An 18,437-nucleotide genomic window follows, 5' to 3' on the forward strand; every position below is an offset into this window, starting at 1 on the left:
CATCCCATTAATATTATCTTTTGGAAAAGTTGGAGGCGGAGGTGACGGTTATCTTGTTCTTCCCACGAGAGACGGTGATGGAGTCACCGAGAGCACCGGCCTTACCGCAGACCTTAATGCGTTCCTGGAGGAACTTCTCCAGTGAGGCGATGTCCATGATCTTATGCTCCACCGGCTTCGCGCAGTCTATCACGAATGAAACTCCCTTCTTCTTTTTTTCGTTTAACTTCTGAACTTCTTCTGTCGCAGCAGCTGCAGTGAGGGTGGTAATATCATCATGTGAATGAACATTAACGGCGGAGCTGACCACTGTAGTAAGATGGTCATGCTCAGCTCCTATAGCTTCCGCAACATTAGCACGTTGAGCAGCTATCGACGTGGCGGCAGACACCACTGCCATGTCAGTCTTCCCTGCTTGACCGTTCTGTCCTGACCCCGAAGAAGCCGTTGTGGCTGCAACAATGGCGGCCACTCTGTATTGTCTACAAATCATCTCAGCCATATAATCCAACTAGGCTGCCAACTTCCCCAAACTTGTTGTGGACACAAATGATCCTCCATCTGTCGAAAAATTCGCCAAGTGCCTGCAGAGAATGAGGCCTAAAGTTGCCCTCACCTTGGCCAAAACCGTCTTTTACAACGACCATAGAGACGTTATCGACAAGGTCTCGACTCGATGCACCATCGTCAGCACCAGCAGCGACATTGTTGTTCCAAAATCGGTTACGTTCTTGAGCTTCTTGATATACTTGGAAAAGTCTTGGGCCTTCGTCCTGGAAGATGACACACCTGAATCCTTTGTCGGCAATTACAATTTTTGGTGAAAGCTCCCCAGATTTGGGGGTTATGGGTTTTGAACCCAACGTGAATGCTCCCTAGAGACCAGCGATGCTTCTGACCATATGGACCACCCCGACCCGGTGAAATCGATGACCCCAGTTCCAAATAAAAGGTTTTCGGTATTTCCGGCGCTAGCCCAGCCATCGACTGACCAGAAACAGTGGGTGACGACTGGGTAGACGAATCCGGTGAGGAATGAGGGGTAACTGAGGTAGGCGACAAATTGAGTCTTCTCGGCAATGGATCCGCTGGTGATTCCGGTGGCAGCGATGGCGAAGGCCCACTGGTAGTTTCTGAGGATGAGGAAAGATTGCACTGCATATCCGGTTGAGAAATTTCACGGAATGGTTTCCTTTCCTCGCGTGTTTGGAGCTCATTTTCTGTACTTGTGAGAGCTGGAACTTATTGGCGTTGCTTCTGCATAGCTTTCCTAAATTGCACTACCTTATCCTGAGAATTGACTAGAGATTAAATAGAGACTTTGCTTTCAAAAGATTATTGTACAAAACATCGGAAGGATCCACGCCGGAATGCTTAGTGCTCTGCCTTCAACAAATCGAGATTTGAGGGTTCGAATGGGCGTTGTATGACTGACCGAGAGAGGAGAAAGAGAGAGATTTGGTTTTTTGGATTTTTGTGATTTTGCAGATTCACGGTGGTGGTATGAAAAATTGAGAGAGAACCGACATAACTTTTCGTGTCTATTCTCACAGACGACGCCAAATGTTGATGCATAAAATCGGAGGTCTTGGAACAACGTAAATCTGATCGTGAATCTGCAAGAAATGTAAATAACACAAGATGTATCGTGGTTCACCCCAAGGTTTGGGTTACGTTCACACTAATATTGTATTTCTGAGAGAGATTGTGAGGGAGTTAGGGAGAGAGCTTCTGAGGGTGAGAGAACTCTCCCCATGGACTAAGAAATGGCCTCCTTAATTGTGAGGGTGATGAGTCATTTTATAGAATAAAGGCTCCTCACTTATTACATATTTGCCCTTTCTTTTATTACATAATTACATTTAAGTCCCCCGAGTATTTGTACAAGATCTAAATACGGAGGCCCTAAGTATGGTATAAACACACTGTATAACATGGTTGTTAATTATTAGATTATCACTTAAGTGTTAATGTAACGTGCTTATTTTCTATTGATAACACATCACATAATTTACAAATTTAGTCTAAAATATTAATCTACCTTACATTATTCTTATATAAATACCATTTTGCCTTATCAATACAAGAGGAGACAAAGGAAGTTCACACTAATAAGAAAGCTGGGAGAGTCTTTTTTTTTCTTTTCCTTCAATTGAATTCTTTTAAAAAAATTAATTTATTAAATTAGTGCTAATTCAAACCTTGAACTAGGCCACGGGCCACCCTTTGCTTAGTTCAAGCATTGCCCAACACTCTTAAACTAAGATATCCAAGGGCATGTGATTATGTCACTAGGTTCACAGGATACAATATCAGAAATTACCATTTGGCAGGCGAAATTTTGTCAGACAAAATTGCAATTTGTATTGCAAATAAACTTTGTCCGCCAAATTACTTATGTTCACCGGACAACATCAGTCAACATTTGGGTTTCTTCATAGGGTTTTGCCCGACGAACAGAATTCGACAGGCAAAGCTTTAGTTGTCCGGTAAAGTTTAACGAACCTTGTCGCGTAAATTGACAACCTTTACCTGACAAACCATCTAGGATTCATCGCACAAAGTTGTACTTTAAGGTTTAGGGTTTATATTTCGTCGGGCAAAAGTGAGAGACATGGTTGACATATTTTATTCATTCGATGATTTTCGCAATCTGCAAAATTAATATCAACAATCCAACCGTTAAACTTGTCTGTATGTACTCCAAGATCGTATATGCCAAAAATGGACTTTTTTTTTTAGGATTAGGTAACATGATGAAATCCTTGATGGTTGGAAACAAAAAATCCGGATTATAGGGTCGTTTTAGCTCCGATTTTGATGATTTTTTACTACACTTCTCGACCCTTGAAGAATACAATGAAACTCAATCATCAATTTAAAATATTTACGATAGTGGATATCACAAAATCTTACGTTATACTTAATGGAAGTATAGAATAAACTCTTAAGTGTTTGTTGAATCTATTGTTTTTTATTTGATATGCATTTTATGAAACTAGTTTCAACGATCCAACCGTCAAACTTGTTTCTATATACTCTGAGACCGTAAAAGCCAAAAACCACAAAAAACAAACTTTTGGAGATTAGGTAACGAGATAAAATCCTTCAATGGATACAAACATATCATGACGATTTAATGTGTATAAACCTTTGATTTTGATGAATTTTTGAACGACGGTAATTGAGAATAAATAATTTTTTGATGTTTGCTCGACGATTTAATGTGGCAAACTAACATAGATTTATTGGGCAACATTGCTACATTTGCGGGGCAAACCTGAAACTGAAAAATTTCTCCCAAATTTTTCCAAAAAGTCAAATTTGCCCCTAGATTGCCCCGATGAAATATTCCAAAATTTTGTCAGGCAAACTTTATTTTCCACCAAATTTTTCGTCAAATTAAACTATTTTAGACGCCTTTACCTAACGAAATTTTAGGGTTTTAAACATGTGTTTCATTTTTTTAAGAATAAATTGTAGCTATGGTCCCTTAACTTTAACTCAATTGGAGCAATGGTCCCTCAACTAAAAATGCATTACCATTGGTCCCTCAACTCATCAAAACATGCATCTATGATCCCTTAACTAAAAATCCATTACCATTGGTCCCTCAACTTTAATTCAACTGGAGAAATGACCCCTTAACTCTAACCCAATTGTAGCAATGATCCTTCCAACATAACTCGTTTTGACAAAAATTTTGACGTAGTTGACGAAAAGGATCATAATTACACATTTTGATTAGTTGAGGGACCCTAATTATATAAATGGTTATTCAAACATAATTTATTTTGACGAAATTGATGAAAAGCACTATAGCTACACATTTTGATAAGTTAAGGGACCAATGGTAATGGATTTTTAGTTGAGGGACCATTGCTCCAATTTGATTAAAGTTGAGGGACCATTGCTACAATTGTCGGGCAAGAGTCTGATATGTTATTATCCGAGAGCCCTTCTTCTTCCTCCTCATGCTGCTCAACTGTAGAAAATCTCACGCTCTCTCTCTCTATCCTTTCTCTTGGTGTTACTAGACTAAATGATCGTGTGCAAATAAACGATAGAAGTGAGAGTTACGCATCATGTTTCTTGTCCTACATACCCCTCTTTATAATTGGTTATTCAGATTGAATAAATCAAACATAAACAACAGATAAGATTAACAAAGAATGTATGAGAAAAGAAAAATAGTATATAATTATAATTTTTCATTAAAAAAAGAGAGTTAAAAGTAGCATTGAGTTTTAATGTGGCATGGAGAATCCAAAAAGTCACATAGAAGAAAAATAAATGTTTTAACAGCCTATCAAATTACGTGCATGATGACATTGAAGAACACCAACGCTTGAGAAAGAGAAATGATAAGGAGACTTTTTAAAGTGAGAATTTCCATAAACTTTCTATAACTTTATGTTTTTAACATAATATTTTATGGAATGTGATATCCACATATCCCTTTTTACTTCTCTCACACCCTTTTAATTTTCGGCCGTTGAATCAGATGAATTGAAGAAGATCAAAGGACAAAAATTAACAAGGGATGTGTGAGAAGTAAAAAGGGGTGTGTGGATAGCACACCCCTATTTTATAATATTAATGTATAAATTAACGCTAAAATTATAAAGTAACAGAAAATCTATGATGAATTTCATTTTGAGACAATCTCCTTAGGCTGTGTTTGTTTGAGCTCCTTAGGTTTCATTGGACTAGGACCCCGAAAACATTGGGATTGCTAATCCCTGCTCTCTAATATCTCCCCCTTATGAAACCCAACGAACCCACAACCCAGATTTCCCCTCTTTGCTTCAAGAAGGAATACCTAGCTGGATTTGCTTTGGATTTAATCCAACGCCAAGAACTAAAATTGTAATCTCAAAGAACTGAAATTTAAATATCAAAACAAATTCAGAGTTTCATATTTTGAAGAAGAGAAGAACAGAGCAAAGTAATTTGAGTGAAAATGGCGAAAGAGAGAGAGTGGAGAGGGTGACAGTGGACGAAGAAAAAAGAGAGTAAAAATGGAAAAGGGCAGGAAGACCATGGGCGGAGAAAAAGAGAGGTTAAGAGAGAGGAAGAAATTATAAAAGAATAAATAAATATATTAATATTAAAATATTAATAGATATTTGTTAAATAATATAATATTAAAGTTTATTAATCATCATACTTTTTAATCTGACACTGTATCAAAAGTTTTATTAAGTTAATCAAGCTTAGTCTAATCTAAATCAGTCTAACTTAATTCCTAAAGCTAATCCAGTCCGAGATAATCTGGTACAACAAACACATCCTTAGTTAAAAAACTTACGTGTTTTGCGGAATACTCATTAAAATCCACCACAAATTACATTTTCACAACGAGGGTATTTTTTGAGGCTTCAAATTTGGGAGAAGACTTTATAGGCCAGAGAGTAAATTGACGCGCCAACAGTTCGCGCGTGATATGCAGTTTCATGTTCCAAAAGGGCCATGGATTTTGACTGTAATAGCTTAACTTAACTGCTTAAGCAGCTTGATAGCTTCACTGGTTGCACACAATTCTTGAACACGTTCGTGCACAAAAGCTTTCTCTCTCTAGCTTTTCTCTCCATCTCATTTTCCACTCCCTAATTTTCTCTCTCCTATTCTGCACTGGTTGTTTTGATTCGGATTTTTTTGGTACCTGGTGTGCCCAAACACCGACCTTCTATCTCTCTCATCTCATCTCATCTCTCTCTCTCTCTCTCTCTCTCTCTCTCTCTCCCTCCTTTTCAACAAAGCATTATTCGATTTCGTCTTGGCCTCTCTTTTCAACACCCCATTTGTGCAAATTGCATTTATCTCTGTTTTCTCATTTTTCTTGCACGGCTTTTCCATCTGACAATCTCAACTTTCTGGTTTTTTTGCTCTGCATCTCTCTAAAAAAAGAAGGCAATTGCAAATGAAGGTCTGGAATCTGAAATCCTCCCCACTTTTAAATTTTCTGAATATTCATTCTTTTTGCTGTCAAGATTTCCCTTTTGGGTCCTAATTAAGCACACAAGTCTCTATCTTGAAAGGGACAAAAAATTCTGCTTTTGGTTATTGCAGTTTTGGAGTTTCCATGAAAGAATTGTTCAGATTTGGAAGATTTTTGTGTGATTCTGATCAGATCTCTTGGTGTTTGTGGTTTTGTTGTTGCAGAAGTTTGTACTGAAGTTGGATTTGCCTGATGACAAAGCCAAGCAGAAGGCTCTCAAGACAGTGTCTACTCTTTCAGGTGCAAATTATCACTATTTTACTAGATTTAATCAAACTTCTTAATTTGGACCAAATTGATGATGTTAATTACTAATTGACAGAAATATAATTAAATCCTTACCTAAATTCTGTCATCTGTAATTGTTTGGATGGAAAGTAGTGGTTGGAAGATTTCTCCACTTTAATTTCCTAAAGAAGCAAGAGATGGGATTGGAAAATTATATATAAAAAATCAAATCTTTTTTGTTATTGTTCATATCTGATTGTTCACATATGACAACTTAATTGGTTAAAAAAACAAACAGAAAGATGAGGAAAGAAAGAGAAAGAGAGAAATTTCTTCACCTAGGCTCTTTATATGAATAAATTTCGGAGAAGATGGTGTAGTTTGCAGACGTCTACACTATAATTTGTGATTCAATTTCAAGGGGTTGAAATGTACTAGAAATCTTACAAGTAATGTATGTAATGAATCGGGCTAATGTTTGCCTTTTGATTTTTTTTTTGTTTTTTTCAATTTGAAGGTTTTGAAATGTGTTCTAAAAGTCTACAAGTAATGAATGTAGAGCACGTCAAGTATAAATTCAAGCATCGATGATGAAGAACTTGCCGTTTGTTGTCGGCGTTGGTTGTCCATGTTGCCTTCGGAGTTGTGTATAAGAGAAAAATGTTAGTAATGAATGGGTTAATGTTTTAAAACAATCTGTGCATGGTTTCGGCAGGGTTTAGAGTTGCTAGTTTGCTCTATCAGCAAGTTGATCATCTGTCTTGCATTACTCAAAACTTTAAGTACCACAAAATGTAGGGGTCATATGGATCAATTGTTCTTGAGAAAGTAGATATTTAAGCAGAGTTGAATAATTGAGAATTCTCAATTAATTGTTTTGATCTTGCAATTTGTAGGCATCGATTCCATTGCCATGGACATGAAGGATAAGAAATTAACAGTGATCGGAAGCGTGGACCCGGTGACTGTGGTGAGCAAGTTGCGCAAGTATTGGCAAACAGATATAATCTCAGTAGGACCAGCAGTAGAGCCTAAGAAAGAGGAACCAAAGAAGGAAGAGCCCAAGAAAGACGAACCAAAGAAAGAAGAAGAGGCGAAGAAGGAGGAGCCCAAGAAAGAAGAACCCAAGAAAGAAGAAGAAGCCAAGAAGGAGGAGCCGAAGAAAGAAGAAGAGAAGAAGAAAGAGTCAGACCCCGTCTTGGAGCTCGTCAAGGCGTACAAAGCGTACAACCCCCACATGACCAAATACTACTATGTGCAAAGCATGGAAGAGAATCCGAATTCATGCGTTATTTTCTAGGCAAGCAAGCTTCTTGAATCCTCGAACGAGGGACTCAAAATCTTCCCAATGCGAATTGGAAGCCAAAACCCCAAGAAAGTAGGAGCTGCATTTGTATATATAAGATGCTCTTTGCCTCATTGAAATGTTGCAAAACATTACTATTGTGTGTAGAGCAAATAAATGTATTTAAGTTTTGTTGTCACCACATAATTGTACTCTCGAGTCTTATTATGGTCTGTAATGCTTCTCTTGGGAGCTTGAGCTCGCCAATTTGGTAGTTTTTTTTACTGTGGGTAAAGAAAATGGAAAATTTCATTTTCTTTGGTTTTGTAGTTCATATTTTGTAGGGCACAGGTGTATTAAATAAAGCAAAGGTAACTCTCATTTTCTTCAGTTTGCATGGTGGGTCATGTGAATGTATTCCTTTCAGGTGTTTCTTTGTATTTGTCTGTGAGCTTGTATGTCAATATGCTTTTATTAAATGAAACTGAAGGCTCATGGAGTCATGGTCCTCCTCCTCCTCCTCCTCACCATTGTACCTGTCATTGATGTGTCTTTATATTATATATAAGCTGCTGCTTCTGCATTAATTTGCAACGGTCATACATGGTCCCATGGATTAACTGGTCAAGTTAGTAATCATTTTTCCTTTTTCTTTTACTTGGTCATCTCTATTAGTGTGGTACCACTTCATTGGATGGTGTAAGTTAATTAGTAAATGGAGTTTTCTCTGCTTGAAGAATCATGGTTGTTTTCTAGATCATTTTCAAGCTCTTCCAGCCTTCTAAAGTTGGTGTATCCAAAACTCAAACTTTCATGTCTGATTTATGAAATGCATGAGAAATTTTTAGAGTGACAATCATGACGTTTGTTGGAAGACTATAAATAGATTCGAAAGTACGTGTGTACTTTTTTTTGCGGAAACTTGAATCTCAACACGCTCCTACAAACATGAACAACGCTCCGACCCTCCGTGCACTTCTAGAACCTCGTAGGTCGTTGAGTTGGCTACAGTATGTCGAGTTGCCCCTTGGTTTTCGCCTACCAAGACCTAGAGCCGAAAGTGATAGCTCTAAAGACCTAACTAAAATATTTGAACTCTGGAAAAGCTTGTGTTTCTTATTTTTTTCTCTCTTCCCCAAAGCCTCCTTATATAGTGGTTGGGAAGAGTGTACAAAGACTGAAAAGCTCCCAAATATATTCTAATATGAATATCTCTTGATTTTCATCTAATTATCACATAGATTATTAGGAGGTTAATATCCTTATGTGGATGGAATATCCTTTGATATTTATTTATCCCATAAGATAAATCCTACATCTCCCACTCACCCATATAGGGTGTGGCATAGTCTTAATCAACGCACTTAGTTCACATCCATTATAGTCTATCTCCTCATACAGAAAATGGGACATGTGACCTCGCGAGAAAGAACGTACATAACCAGGACCACTGACATTAAGCTATCACTAAACTAACAACAGTGCATCACCTTGAAATGCCCTAGATTGTTCATCACACACCAGACTTGACATTCTTTATCCCTCGTTATGAAATAAAAAACAATGTCATGTCTCACAAGTATCATGTATCCATGTCTTATGTTTGATAACAAATATCAAGACGCCACGCAACTAATGAATCATAGGACATGGTGTTTTCTTCGAATTGTCTTCCTTAAGCTCTCATGTCAGTCTAATATAATTTAACTGCTTACCTAGACACGCCTTTTGGGACAGTAACTGACTTGACCGTCTTAGATAAATGTGCTAAAGTAGTGATCATTAAACCTCATCTTTCTAACATAGACTTTAGTTCAAAGGGCATAAGGGTAGAATCATATAGATTCCTTGTGGTTCACACATTGATTGAAGCAGGGAACAATTCATCACTCCCACTGTCAGTCGGTTATAGCACATACAGTATGATTTGTATGCTATGGTGTATCCTCATTTCAATGAGAGTGTCACATGTATATTTGACATACACCATACGAATCTTAGTCTAGTTGCTACAGAAGCGCCTAACCTGAGTCTTCTAGCTTAGTCGCCCTCTCGACGTCCACCTAGATGCTCATATCCGGCTTTACAAGCTTCAGCATGAAACAAATCTCATGTTCGACTTCTGTTAAGTCTCATCTTAGACATTTCTAAGGCAACGTTTACCTTGTGCATATTCGTACGTTCAACATACATGTGTCCGGTCTTGCAGTCCAATACGTTGAGGACACAAATGTCTCATCCTACTCTTTATCTCAGCACCAGGGCGAATCGTTCGTGTGAAAAACTGATTCTAGCTTGGTGACACTCGTAAAGATGTGTAAACAATCATTTCAAAAATAAATATGAAATGAAAAAAATTCAATGCCTTTTTATTCAATAATAATGTCAAATACAAAGAAAAACACATCAAACCCTACATAAACCCATATTCTTTACATGAGTAAGAAACGAGTTTCTAATTATGGGTTTAGTCATGGGATCAGTGAGCATATTGCTAGTCGAGATATGTTTCAAAACTACTTCACCCTTAGTAACCTTGTTCCTAAAGAAATGATATTGTGTATCTATGTGCTTAGATTTGCCATGATATTTAGGATCTTTAGTGTATGCTAAGGCCGAAGTACTATCACAGTAGACAAGTATAACTTCTTGAGCATAAGCCGCAATTCCCATATGTCGTAGAAACCTCATAAGCCAAACAGCTTCTTGAACAACTGATCCAAGGGCAACACATTATGACTCCAACAGAGCAATACAAGTTTGCTTCTTGCTACACCAAGAAATAATTCAATTCCACCTCCAAGGACAAAAGCATAACCTGAGGTGGACTTGCGTTCATCTCTATCGTTTGCCCAGTTTACATCACTATATCCTCTTAACTTCAGATTCCCTCCTTGGTAACATAAGGCTAAATCTTTTGTTCCTTGTAGGTATCTCATAATCCTCTTGACGGCTTGCCAGTGAACTTGTCCAGGATTACTTTGATAGCGGCTTACCATGCCCATGGCATGGAAAATGTCCGAACGCGTGCAAAACATCGCGTATATCAGACTTTCTATTGCAGAGACATAAGGGATGTTTGCCATTTGTTCTTTCTCTGTCTTAGTCTTTGGATAATGTTCTAAGGACAATATTGTGCTTTTTTTCATAGAAGTGTCTAGGGGTTTGGAGTTATCCATCTTAAATCGTTCAAGTACCTTCTTAATGTAAGTATCTTAAGACAAACTTAGAAGTTTCCTTGACTGATCTCTTGTGATCTTAACTCCAAGCACATAATGTGCTTCATCCATATCTATCATCTCAAAAGGGGATGACAACCACGCTTTCGTGGTTTCTATGGAGGTTTTATCATTTCCCGCTATTAGGATGTCATCAACATATAGAGAAAGTATGAGAATACTTTTCCCAGATTTCTTAAGATACACACAGTGGTCTTCCTCAATCATCTCAAAACCAAATGAAGTGATTGAATTATGGAATCTAATGTTCCATTGTCTAGACGCTTGCTTGAGGCCATATATGGAACGTTTTAGGCGGCAAACTGTACGCTTTTATCCTTTGGCCTTGAAGCCTAGAAGTTGATCCATGTATATCTCTTCGTCTAGTTCTCCATTGAGAAATGTTGTCTTAACATCCATTTGGTAAAGTTCCAAATCTACTTGAGCAACAATAGCTAAAATGAGGCAAATAGAGACAAACCTCACCACAGGGGAGAATGTCTCTTCATAGTCAACACCCAATTGCTCAGTGTATCCTTTCGCCACAAGGCGTGCCTTATATTTGTCAATTGAACCATCCACCTTGCGTTTGATTTTTAAAACCCACTTGTTTCCAATGGTTTTACGCCCAGGCGTAAGGTCAACTAACTCTCAAACAGTATTTTTGTCCATGGAGCTCATCTCTTCCTTCATTGTAGTTACCCACTTTTCTTTGGCCGTTGAAGACAATGCTTCTATGTAAAAAGAAGGTTTGTCTTCCTCTAAAGGTTTGCAAATGTAGGCCTCCCCATCAACCTCAAAATGATGTTTGGGAATGTGGCCTCTCTTGCTTCTTCAAATTGTGTGACCTTCAATTTTAGAGGGTATGCTCCCATCATTGGGCGTATTCTCTTGAGTGATTATGGATACATTACTCCCACTGGGTTGTGTACTCCCACTCGGATCAAGTCCTCCTACATCATATTCAGCGACCATTGGATTGGAAATTAATTCCCCTAATTCGCTTGTAGATGTTACAAGTTCTTCATCTTTCTCCAACTCATGGAGATCAAGGTTTTTGATAGTATCACCAAGTTTTGGGAAATCATTCTCTATGAACTCCACATCATATGAATCAATCTTGGTTCTCCCTCCATTTGGATGTTCACCATACATCACATAACCTTTTGAGTTTTCACAATATCTTATAAAGATATGTTTATTTGCTCTAGGACCTAACTTTTCAAACTCATGTGGTTGATTATGAGCAAATCCAGCACAACCCCAAGGACGCAAATTACCCAGATTGGGTTTTACATCATTCCAAAGTTCGTATGGGGTTGAGGGAACCGTCTTTGAAAGCACACGGTTAAGTATATACGTCGCAGTCAATAATGCTTCACCCCAGAAAGATATGAGGAGATTTTCTTGCGCGATCACAAACCTGACCATGTCTAATAAAGTTCTGTTTCTCTTCTCAGCAACACCATTTTGTTGTAGCGTGTAAGGAACATAAAGTTGTCTGTGTATCCCCTTACTTTCACAAAAAACCTTGAATTGGTCAAACAAATCCTCGAGTCCACGATCAGTGCAAAGAGCTTTTACAATATTCCTTTTTTTATTCACAAAAAACATTTAATATTGCCTGAACCCACTCACCATGGGTGGCGCGTGACACACACGCGCCACCTTCTAGCAGTCCGATGTCGTTCTTTTGACCTCTGTTGGATTGAACTCCCTGAGATGAATCCAACGGTGTAGCTATCATCCAGGAAAGCCTAGCGAAGTACTCGTACTTGCTTAGGCCGAAAGTGGAAGAGATGAACCACTGTTCATCATCTTTTTCCAAAAAATCTGGAATTTCCAGATTTTTCACTCTCACGAGGCCTATTTACAGAGGCCATAAGTTAGCGAATATGCATCCGTTTTATGCTTATTTTATGTCGTTAGAAAGATCAAATTACCATATACAATTAAATCTTTTGATGAAATCCAAAAACAACTCTAACCTCACGAAAAAAAGGTAGCAAAAACCTTGGAAAAATTAGGGCATGTTTGGTATTGGATTTGGATCCAATATTTTTAACTCAAAAACAAGTTTTGAGTCACAATTTAAAATCTTTGTTTGGTATTTGATTTGAAAACAATTCTCAAAATTTCAACTCAAAAATATTTGAAAACAAAGCCTATTTGTTGAAAACACAAAATGTGTTTTTAGACTTTTTTTTTTTGGAGATTCAGCCACTCCCGTCTCTCTCTAACCTTCTCACAGAGGCCTGCACTGGTGTGCACTGCAGTCTGTTTGATTTCTTAACAAAGCTCCACCCCGACTCCTCAAATTTCCAATTGTTGCAGATCTCCAAAGACCAAGTCTACCGTGTCCCGCCGCCAACCCGCTACAAGCACTACACTCGCCAGAACCCTTCTTCTACGGTCTTCGGCCTCATTCCACCCTCATCCTCCTCCCTGCCGACATCTTCTACCTCGTGGTTTGCCCTGAATCCCCCAACAACTCAATCGATATCATCATGTTCAGAAGATTCAACTTGACGGCATTGTCTCCTTCTTCGTCATCTTGCCGGAGATCTAGGTCACTATTTGAGCTCAAAACCCCAACAAGAAGATCATAATTTACTGTGAGATAAAAGCCCCCGTCAAACCCTTCAACTTAACTTCTTTTTCTTTTTTGGATTAGTTTAGAGAAGTTGCATACCAAACAAGGTTTTGGATTTAAAATTTTTAAATCAAAACATGTGTTTTTAGAAAAAATCAAAATGTTGAGTTTTGTTCTCAAGTAGAATACCAAACAGGCTCTTAGTTTTTCGTGCTATTACGAAACTAGGGTTTCAATTATCTCTCTAACCACTTGGTTTTTCTTTACCAAATTTTAAACATAGTCTCATATGAATGTAAAGAAGCGTTAAAACCCAGGAAAAATAAGCATGGCAAAAACGAAAATTTTAAAGACAAGCATTCATGGCATATTAATATATATCTCATGCTTTCAAGGTTTTCATACATGGCATATTCATATATATATATATATATATATATATATATATATATATATATATCTCATGCTTTCATGCCAGGAGTGTGTGAGTGGCTTTGATACCACTGTTGGAAGACTATAAATAAATTCGAAGGGACGTGTGTACCTTTTATGTGGAAGCTTGAATCTCAACACGCTCCTACAAACACGAACAACTGCTCTGACCCTCCGTGCACGTCTAGAACCTCGCAGGTCGTCAGGTTGGCTACGGTATGTCAAGTTGCCCCTTGGTTTTCGCCTTCCAAGACCTAGAGCCAAAAGTGATAGCTCTAAAGACCTAACTAGAATATTTGAACTGTGGAAAAGCTTGTGTTTCTTATTTTTTTTTCTCTTTCCCAAAGCCTCCTTATATAGTGGTTGTGAAGAGTGTACAAAGACTGAAAAGCTCCTAAATATATTCTAATATGAATATCTCTTGATTTTCATCTAATTATCACATCGATAATTAGGAGGTTAATGTCCTCATGTGGGTGGAATATCCTTAGATATTTATTTATCCCATAAGATAAATCCTACAACGTTATTATAGAATCATATTTTATAATATTAGTAGATGATATGGATGACCGATACTGCATGCATTAGGGCATTAGGGGTTTAGGACTTTGAGTTTAGGGTTATAACACAAACACATGGTTCGTAACAGCGAGACGATTTAATTTGCCTCAATTTTATACAAGGTAATTCAACAAAACTTCCAAGGGTAGTACTTAATAAGCATTTGAGACTGTTTAATTAATTTTATCATTGCTTATTGACAATTAAGAAAAAAGAACAATCTTTTGTTTCTGGAATCCACATGAAGAGCCTAATTTTTAATTTTCAATTACTAATAATATACTAATTATTAGTTAATGAGAGGCATGTGATGCTAAGTATAATTTTATTCCTTGTACCTGTTCTTACCCCCTAAAGTGGCAACAGAATATACACAATGTATGACCGTGCAAATATTCTTCTGACAAATTAATAATTCTTAAGTTTGAATGATGAAATTAAAAAAAATGCACAGGAGACAGATACTGAACATTCAACAACATGGTGTGTATTGAAGGCAATCGTAGATTCAATTACCACATTTAAAAGCAAAAGTATTTGTAGCGGTGGATCTGGTCTTTTCAACTCTTCTGTCAACCATTTTCTGTGGGTGGTTTCAGAGCTGATGGCTTCAAACCAAAGAAATAAATAAAGAGTAGTGTCTCCAGGTTCAATGAAATGACTCATTTTTTTAGTCAAAATTTTACCCCCTTTCTTTGGTCGAGAAGTTTTTACCACTTGAGTAATATTATATACTTGAAATCAAAGTAATTTCTGGATATATGCATGGCATATAGTCTATCCAAGTCATAGCTTGGCCTACTTAAAAACGTGTTGTTGTTTTCTTTGAAAAGATAACTTTTCAATGAGACGTTCTTATTACGTGACAGGAATTGAGTGATAGACAGGACCATTAAGTTAAAGTTTATTATCTGTTACGATTCTTGACTATAAATAAATAAAAGCCTATCACACATGACAACTAATATTCTTTGGTCCCTTGGTCGACCTAAGTATTGGAAAAGCATATATGAATGTATGTATCACGACTTGATCTAGAAATAGCATGGCCATTAAAGAAAAGAAAACTTAATCTAGAATGGCGGTGAGAGAGAAAACTATCCTAGCTTAACATAGAAAGGCTAAAAGGAAATGAAAGCTAACAATGTTGGGTGTTTACTGAATCAAGCATTAGAACAAAGAATAGATCGCATCAACCTCTATATATATATACGTATATTTATATGTATATATATATGTATGTATTGGAAGAATATGATTAAAAAAATGCTAAGTATGGGCATTAGGAAGTATCTGGAAGGTTTGGAGCTTAAAATATCCAGCATATCGAGTAATTCAAACCTAAAACATCTTCCCAAATATTATAGTTAGGTCGAAAACTAAATTTGTGCACTGCATATGTTTTCTTCACAACCATGCATGTATTTTTTAATGAAAAAAATATTTAATCGATGAGAGTAACTTATATGAAATGAGTTCACAACCATAATGACGTGTCGGTTCATAAAATTTTTTCTCCTAACCTAGTGGTGACACATTCGTTCAAGCAAACTTTACGTTATCTAATAAAAAGATATCGATATATTATGCCAACCTTTGTCAAATTGTCAACCATCATACCTATGTCGTACAATACTTATTGCTTCAAAACTTTGATACATATCTGATCTTTGTAATGGACTGTCGTTATAGAATTTACGTACAAACAATAACCATATATGGGTACGTTCTATATTGGCCGAAAAGGACCAGAGACTAGCCTTATTAGTGACTTGTGTAATCTACATAAAATTTGTTTACAAATATCAAGCAATGAAATATATAGAAGAATAATGTTGGTGGAAACAAAATGTTGATCGTCATGATTCTATACTGCATGGCAGCTGGTTACGCTCGACAATTTGGACACCATCAGCTAGAATATGACATGGCCTTTCCCCACTAACATCTCTTGATTTAAGAGACGTGTGATGACACTTCAAGGCTTCTGTAATGCTATTGCCTTCGATATCCACCCTAAATTTACATCAAAACTGACAATATAGCCATGTCAACATTCTATCCTTGATCTTGTAAGATTATGTGTTTGACCTTTTATTGTAACTCCCTGTTTGTTAACATTTTTTTTTTCCATTTTACCAGAGCGTTAAGGTTAATGTAAATACACTAAAAACAGTCATAATACACATTTATCATTTGAAGGGTCATGAGATTTTGGGACTATATTTTCTATTTTCTAAGTGATCCTTTAAGTTAACCAGTTAGGAGAAATAATATTTAGGTTTCCTTTGTTTTTATGGATTTAGGTTTGCTTTACTTCACGTTTTAAGTTCCCCCTCTAAACTTGTTTTCTTATAAATACTTTCTTATGGAGAAGAATAAAAAATGCTAGTGTATGTGTGATTATGACAAAATTTCACTTTGTTTGGCTAGATATACATATTTAAATTGGGAAATTTGGAAAAGTAACCAAATTTTGGATCCCATATAGAATTATAGCCACCATTTTAGATTTATGATAATTATAACCCAAAATTGATATAAAAGTACTAATATACCCTTTGATACACCTTCATAATTTTGTATCAAAATAAAAACTCAAAAAATGGACAATTAAATCCCCTTCTACTACAAGTTCAGAGACAGAAAACATATCGAAATCAAATAATGCAGAAGAGAAATGCCAAATGAAAACTGATACAAAATTTGCAATGGACAAAAAGCAGTTAATAGGTAATGATCTTCTTTTTCATGCTTGCTAGATGCCCCAAACTTGTAAAAAACAAAAATTGCTAAATGTAAACGAATCAATGTGTGTGGTGTGGGGCAATATATATATATATATATTGACATGTTCTCCAAGTGATCTTACCCATGAGTGTTCATGGCTTCCCAGACCATGCTCTTCGGGACTGGATTCAACAAAAGACCATTTTTAAACGACAATAAATAAATTTTTCTTATCACACACAAATCAAACCAAGAAAATCCTTTTGTTCACACGGTCTATTTTTTTCTTTGGAACCCAAAAAAAGAACTCGGTAAGACATTGGGACAATCTCCTATTTGATTTGGGTTTTTTGGATTTGTTTTCAAACTCTCTCCTTATCTCTCAATTTCTGTTTTAAGGGTATATTAGTATTTACATATCAATTTTTTGTTATAGTTATCATAAATTTAAAAAAGTGGCTATAGTTCTATATGGGGTTCAAATTTTGATTATTTTTCCAAATTTCCCATATAAATTATAAGATCAATTAAAGTGAATAAAGATCGGCACATATATAAGGGTTTAGGATTTAATAATGGGAGTTTTAACGAAAAACCTGCGGTACTGTCCACTTTAACAAAAAACCACATTTTTACACTAAAAATTCAATCCTGGTACTATTCACTTTACCCTTTATTCTGTCCTTATCGTTAAAATTCAAAGTTTTCAAATCCTTTTCATTAGTTTTCCATTTAATATAAAGGTTTAGGATTTAGAGTTTAAATGTGATTTTTTACACGAGAATTTTGGATTATAAGATAGCTAAAATTATTTAAAAGGCAAGCAATGCTAAAACAAGCAGAGAATCCATTTCGCTAGTATAAGTTTCATTTTTACCGTCACAAAGAAAACAACACCACCAAATTTGGGCGGCAAGAAAAAGTTAACGCACATTATTTTAGATTGTGGATTTGTGGTTCTGAAAACCATAAATTAATGGATAGGTTTTACTGAGAGATAAGGGAAGACACTTTCGGCATAGGAACCAAAATCGAACAGAAACAAGCATCAAGCATGTCCCGCCGTGGGTCACACTGTGTCTCCTCAGAACTTCACCACAGCAACATGAAAATGACTTCTCAGATTTACGTCCTGTAAGATGTAATCTGAAAATCAACAAGTTACTAGGATCAAAGATATAACAAATATAACTACAATAAACCAATAAAACAATTAAAGGGAAATAAACTTATTTTCCAAAACGGAGGAAGAAGAAGCCACGACTGCTAGGGTTTCAAGGAGGAACTTCTACACTGTAGCAGCCGAGAGTCATTGTGCACAGAAATAGGGTTTTGCACTAAAATAGGATAATACTGTGAGTGTAGGGACCTCCTAATATATATATA

General features: G+C 36.5%; 1 protein-coding gene across 1 annotated transcript; it reads left to right on the plus strand.

Annotated features, from left to right (window-relative positions):
• Positions 1-5,550: 5,550 nt before the first annotated feature.
• On the plus strand, positions 5,551-7,904 carry LOC126627029 (heavy metal-associated isoprenylated plant protein 39-like). Its single transcript, XM_050296453.1, has 3 exons — positions 5,551-5,929; positions 6,166-6,241; positions 7,126-7,904. The coding sequence occupies exons 1-3, from the start codon at positions 5,924-5,926 to the stop codon at positions 7,527-7,529; spliced, it is 486 nt and encodes a 161-aa protein (XP_050152410.1). The 5' UTR covers positions 5,551-5,923; the 3' UTR covers positions 7,530-7,904.
• The last annotated feature ends 10,533 nt before the right edge of the window (positions 7,905-18,437 follow it).

The sequence above is a fragment of the Malus sylvestris genome, chromosome 1 (assembly GCF_916048215.2).
Source record: "Malus sylvestris chromosome 1, drMalSylv7.2, whole genome shotgun sequence".
Lineage (NCBI taxonomy): Eukaryota > Viridiplantae > Streptophyta > Magnoliopsida > Rosales > Rosaceae > Malus > Malus sylvestris.